General features: G+C 61.3%; 1 protein-coding gene across 1 annotated transcript in view; it reads left to right on the forward strand.

Annotated features, from left to right (window-relative positions):
• The window catches only part of SYT7 (synaptotagmin 7), a 40260-nt gene that overhangs the window by 6634 nt on the left and 27414 nt on the right, over positions 1 to 6212 (forward strand). The window contains exon 3 of the mRNA XM_024748525.1: positions 3870 to 3949. Coding sequence (XP_024604293.1) covers positions 3870 to 3949 — 80 coding nt within the window. The remainder of the gene's footprint in view (positions 1 to 3869; positions 3950 to 6212) is intronic.

Consider the following 6212-nt stretch of genomic DNA (forward strand, 5'->3'; position numbering starts at 1 on the left):
GCCCGCACATCCATCCTGGTTCTGGGGGTTTGTACAAGCACAAATGGCTTCTTTTCATTTTTAACGAGGGCTGGGAAATTAACGAGCAGGATTAGGCCATCAGTAAGTAACGAGACCATCAGGAGGGACATTCATCACCGGAGGGCGCCGTGAGGAGGAGGAGCCGGGCTGAGCCGCCCTCCCTGCGCCCCGGCAGCTCAGCTCCCGGAGTGGGGCTGAGCCTCGAGAACCCTACTCATCCCCCGTCCTGCTGCCCCAGCTTAGAAGTGCGATGGGGACTTTGGGGACTGCAGGGGGACCCCCGAAGGTGGGCCCAGAGGTGTCCCAGGTGTGGGGCCTTTCCGGGCTTAGGTGAAGAAGGGTCGCTGGCAGGCACCTTCCATGCCCCGGATTGAGAACGGTGGGAGTGAGGGCAGGGTGCCGCGTCTGGGAGCCCCGTTCTCTCCCTGCCCGCCACAGAGGGGCGTGGGGCACGGTGGGGGGAAGGGCTGTGGCCATGGGTGCTGTGTAGGTGGGGGCTCAATGCCTTAGTCCTAAAGAAGAGAAGGGGCAGATGCTTCTGGGGAGGGCCCAAGAGGCCCATAACCCAACGTGCTTCCTTCGGGAAAGGCAAACCCGGGCAATGGGAGCGCGATTCTTCATCCCGGGATGTTCAGCTTCAGGCAGCTCCTTTCCCTGGAGAGGAGCCAGGGAGAAGGCCAGCCCTGCCCCATGTGTGAGTGTGTGCGAGTGTGTGTGTGACTCGGGCCCACTCCTTGCATGCAGGTGCCAGACTGGCTGCCCTGCATTGTTCCTGGGTTTCCTGTCTCTCTGTCTGTCTCAGAATTTCAGGGGAGGTGGAGGAGGGGCTCGGTCACGTGCTCGTGTGTGCGAATGTCCTCAGAGGCTTGGGAGTGGCTGAGCACGCACTGCAGCCCTGTGGCCTCGCTGCAGGGCCCGTTCGGCTGTCTGTCTGTCTGTATTTGAAGGCAGGGGAGGGTTGTATGAACAGGCGCTGCTGGTGACCTTGACTGGGGGTCTTTTGTGCTAAGGGTGTCGACTTTGAGGGCATTGGTACAGTGTGTGTGTGTGTGTGTGTGTGTGTGTGTCTGTTTGGCCCTGTATGGTGGGATGTGGATCATCTCATCAGATCCCCACATAAGTGCTGCAGTGTGCGTGTGTGTGTGTGTGTGTGTGTGTGTGTTTCCCTGTGTTCGTTGAGAGCCCTACCCCCACTCACCTGGAGACAGGAGTTCAGAGATGACAGCTTTTGTAGCGGGTCGGGGCCCTGTCAGTGCAGTAAGTGCCTTGGGAAGCTGAGAACTGCAGAACCTTCCCTGGCCCAGCCCCTCCTCCCAGCCTCCAGCCAGAGCTTCCTCAGGGGTCTCAGGGGTCCGGACCGCAGTGTGTCCCTCTTGACTTGTCCCTCTGAGCTGCTGATAGAACGTTCCTTCGCCTAGGACCCCCCAATCCTGCCACCCCCTTCCAACCCCTGTTCTCAGAAGCCAGGGAGCTTTTTGTCCAGGCTGTCTCTATGCTCCATGGAAGGGGCTTTAAAATGCTCCCCCTGCACAGTTGCTGGGCTCTCCTTGCCTGCCTGTCCCCTCAGCAGCAGTGACGTGATACCTGACAGCCCAGATCCCATTTCCAAACATTAATAACTTCCTTAATCTCCAACTGGCTTTTTCCGGATCAGCCTGGCCAACCCCCTCCCTGATAAGCAGGCTTGGGGGATTGGGCTCCTTTGGAGCTGTTTTATGTCTCCTGGACCCCACCTGGGGTTCCTATCGTTGCCCCATTAACTTCCCCTGACCCCCAAGGCAAGTCCTGCCCTGGTTTCTGTCCCCCATGTGCCCCAGCTCCTCTGCAAAAGGGTCCTTGCCGCTGGAGGGGAAGGCTCTCTGAGCTGTGGAAGGAAGAGGGACAGGCAGAAGCTCCCAGAATGCCTTGGGTGAACCAGGTGCCGGGCCTTGGGGAAGGGGCAACGGACCAGCCTTCGAAGAGGGTGCTGACCAGAGCAAGTTCCCTGAAGACTAGGAAGAAAGAGGAGAAGCGGTGAGGGGTGGGACGGGGGGGCTCTCAGCAGGGTACTGCCTGCCCCACGCTGCTGCACCTGCTGGAGGACGGGGGGCGGGACTCCTGCCTGAGGGTCCTGCCCAAGAAGGGCCCTTGGCCACCAGGGAGGGGCTCCAGGCTCCTGATCTGCCCAGTTGGAAGTAGGAATTGTTTGGGATTTGAACTTCTGGGTAATGATGGGAGGGACTGGAGTTGAGGTGAGAGAGGGCAGCTTTTGTGGACCCAGGGGATCCAGCAGCTCTGTTTTTTAACTCTTAAAGTTCTGGCTCAGAGGCAAGGGCCTGAGGCTTGGACCCCTGGGTGGGTGGGGCTTCCAGTTAATGGATTTGGGGAACTGCCGGGTACCAGGTTCCACACCAAGTACCAGAGCCCATACAGTCCCTGCCATTGGGGACTATGTTCCCAGGGGTGGGAGCTGAAGTAGGTAAACAGAGTAATGATAATAATTGTTATTATTACTTGAAGGGTGAGGGACCCAGGGCTGATCCAGTAACATCACACCATTTCAGACAGGAGGGGAAAGGGGGGCTGGAGTGGGCACGGGACGTGAGCAGGGTGACATGGAGAATGTGGGGCACTGCTGGGACAGGACCCTGGCACCCCTGATGCATAGGCCTACTGGAGGTGGCATGAGGGCCCTCCCCCCACCTCCACCCCCTTCCTGGGAGCTCCGCTGTTGTTCTCCCGAAGCAGGCGGCTCCAGTCCCCGGAAGGGGCTGCAGCTGGCGGGAGCGTCGGGGGACGCGGCCGTGTGGCTTTTATTTTGCTTCAGGGAGGATGCAGTAATTGACTGATGTGGCTGTGGTCTTGGCTCACATGACGGGATGTTGGAGGAATGTGTGCCTGCGTGTGCGTGTGTGTGTGTCCCCGACCCCACTCGGCTGGGCAGGGGCAGGCCAGTGCCCAGTGGGAGACAGCTCCGGCCCCTGCACAGCCCCCCTCCCCCGCCCAGGCCCGTGGCCCCTGGGTGTGCGTGAGGACATTTGGTGGCAGCCAGGAATGTTAATGGTGCCAGGCTCTGTGTGAGCTAAATTTAGAAACCCAAACCAAAGAGGTGAACGGTGCTCACCTTCCTGGCAGCAGGCCCTGTCACCGCTGCAGCCCTTCCTCTAGCCAGGGGACCTGGCACGCCCACCCCGTCATCCTGCCCTGCCCCTCCCTCCACCCGTGCTGGCTGAGGAAGAGCCAGGCTGCCCCCGGCCCCAGCGTCAGTGGGCAGCCTCGCTTCCCAAGGCTGCCTTCCTGTGAAGGAGGGTGCTCAGGCCCTGCCCTGCCTCACGGGCCCGGGGCAGGAGGGACCCCCAGGGAGCCCCCAGACAGTGACGGACATGGCCCCGGCAGGACTGGGCACGGGCCCTCTCCCTGCCCCTGCCACTCACGACACTGGCCACTGCCAACCTTGCCCTGCAGGATGCCACCCCACCATCTGGGGGCAGTGACGTGGCCAGTGGGACGTGGCCAGGCGCCTGAGAGCCGTCTGTCCACGGCAGAGGGAGATATGCTTCTGGGAGCCGAGCCAGAGCCCCAGGAGACAGGCAGATGGGAGGGACCTCATCCCTAGGGGTCAGGGATGGGGTGCAGGTCAAGGGGGCGGGCCAAGTCCTAGAGCCCGATGGGGCCCAGGAGTTGCCCACCAGGGATCAGGGATTGGTAGGGCTGGCACCCCAAGGTGGTGACACCCTCACACGTTGGCCCCAGACCTTGTTGCCGAGGCGGGGCTCCAGTGTACTCCCCTCCCCCCAGGGCCCCGTTCTGGGGAGGCAGGGAGAGTCCAGCCCTGTCTCCCAGGAGTGACCCTGGTGCTGTCTCCACAGGGCAAACGCTACAAGAACTCCTTGGAGACGGTGGGCACGCCAGACTCAGGGCGTGGGCGTAGTGAGAAGAAGGCCATCAGGTAGGTGCCAGGCTTCGAGTTTGGGGTGGGGCATGCAGGCAGCCCAAGTGGGAGGACCACCCCCCAGATCTGGCCGCACACACATTCAGTTTCCCCCTCACAACCTGGTGCCTTGCTCTCTCCCCAGCCCAGTCCCATACACCCACTCCCAGCACCTCAGGGTGGCCCGGGGCTCCGCCTTTCCTGCCTGTGCCTCCCAGACCCTCACAGTGTTCCAGGGCCCCCAGCCCCGTGTTCTGGCTGGTCTCCCTCCCAGCACTGTCCGCCTCTTCCCTCAACCCCGGGCGCTGCTTCCTCCTTCCAACCGTCACGTCACACACACGCTGTCCCCAAGCCCTGCCTAACTCCCCTGCACCTCCAAGCTCCTCCCCCAGCCCTGGGGCTGGGGAGCCCCTCTCTGGGGGTGGGTGGTGTCGGCTCAGACTCTTTCCTCAGACCCCACCAATGTTCTGAGGGTAACCTGGAAGAAGGATGGACAAAAACCCTGGGGACCCCAGCAGGACCCAGTGTTGGTCTGCTCAGGGAAAGCAGAGCGATGGGGAGAGACTCTCCCCTCCCCCGTCACGCCCGGTCCCCACTGCACATCTTGTTGCCTCTGGCTCACCCCAGTTTCCGCATTTGGCTCTGAGATCTGTCTTCAAGTCGGCAGGTCTGCCGTGCACTGCAGGCCATCTGCAGGCCCCTGCTGAGGGCCACTGGGAGATGCTGGGAGAAGGTTCTCACCTGGTCAGGGGCTCTGGGAACAGGGCAGTAGGGGTGGGGCTCTCCCTAGAGGGCTCTGTACCCTTTGGCCAATGCCTGGCCCTTTCCTCTCTGCTTCTTGGCCTAGGCCTTCACGGGAAGGCTGCGGGATGCCCCTCCATGTTAGCCTGCCAGCCAAGGGCTCCAACTGGAAGCGGGGCCTCCCCCAGCCCTTCCTGCCCCACCCTGCCTCCTTCAACTCAAGGCCCCAGCCGCGCCTGCCCATGCCTTCCCTCCTGCCCTTCCCCTGGTCTATCTTCCTGTCTTCCTACTTCCCTCCTTCCTCTCCCCTTCTCCTGAGGGCTCCCTCCCTGCCCCTCGTCGGCCCGCCTCCTCTTTTTGCATCTCTTGCTCTGACCCTGTTTGGGGCCTTCGCAGAAGCTGTGGGTGTGTGTCTGTTGGGGGGCGGGTAAGTGAAGGGGTGGGCCAGGCGAGGCTGGGCTTCGGAGGAGGCTGCGGGGAGCCTTTGAAGCTGGGTTTGGTTGCATGCTCTCCAGTCTTCAAAGCCGAGAGCTGGCAGAGCCCAGGCCCCAGGCTTTCTGAAGAGGGGAGGGACCACATGGCGGGAGCACGGGGCCAGCCCGGCACCTGCCACCTCCAGGCCAGGCCTCTAACCGAGTTTGCAGCCACGGTCTGGGCCAGAGAGCTTGTCTCTGCCAGCTGACCATCAGCTTCCTGGGTAAGGCTGTGTGTGTACTAGATGGACCTAAAAAGGGCCCACAAGAGAAGCAGAGAGGGGGCAGTGGGGCGGGGAGCAGGCTCTGCGGGCTCTCTAAGGCAGTGAGGGCAACAGTGGGTCGTCCCCTGCCTCTCTGTGGCCCTGCAGTCCCTGCCCCCTCCCACCGGGCTGAGCTCTCAGACCCTCTGCCCCAGGGGGAGGAAGCCACCTTTCTTGTCTACATGCCCCCAGGTTCCTAGGCCTTTGCCTCTTCCCTGGGCCCAAAGCCGGTGGAGTGGCAGGAAGCAGGGTTTACCTATTGCACAATCTCCCCCTGGGCTTAGGACCTCCTCCAAAAGGATCGCGTTATCAAGGATTCCGGGAAGCTGCATTCTTTAATACTGTTTCTCAAACTGTGTTCCTCAGAGCGCTTGTGCCCCATAAAAGATTAATAGTGATCCCATGCATCAAGGGTTCCATGACCAACTAAGTTTGGGAAACACTGATATTCATTGGGACATTAAAGGCTCTGAGAAGTCCTGCAGTACAGGAATCAGTGTTTCATAAGCTTCTTTAATTAAAGATCCTCTTTTATGGTACCACAGCGTACAACCCAAGGGGACCTGGAGCTCCTTGGAGCACAGGGTGGGAGACCAGCCTGGCAGTGATGACCCTGGGTGGATCTTTCTCTCCAGGACCTAGGGTTGGATGGCCCTCGATTTTGGAGATCTGGAGGGGGCAGGGGGAGAGAGGCCTTCCAACTGCTCCATCTCTCTCTTACACTAGGGGAGGGGGCCAAAGGATGTCTCTGGTGGGAATAGGGAATAGGCTCTTCTGTGGAGGGAGCCTCCCCAGGGAGACCCC

The sequence above is a fragment of the Neophocaena asiaeorientalis genome, unplaced genomic scaffold, assembly GCF_003031525.2.
Source record: "Neophocaena asiaeorientalis asiaeorientalis breed wild unplaced genomic scaffold, Neophocaena_asiaeorientalis_V1.1 scaffold43, whole genome shotgun sequence".
NCBI classification, from domain to species: domain Eukaryota; kingdom Metazoa; phylum Chordata; class Mammalia; order Artiodactyla; family Phocoenidae; genus Neophocaena; species Neophocaena asiaeorientalis.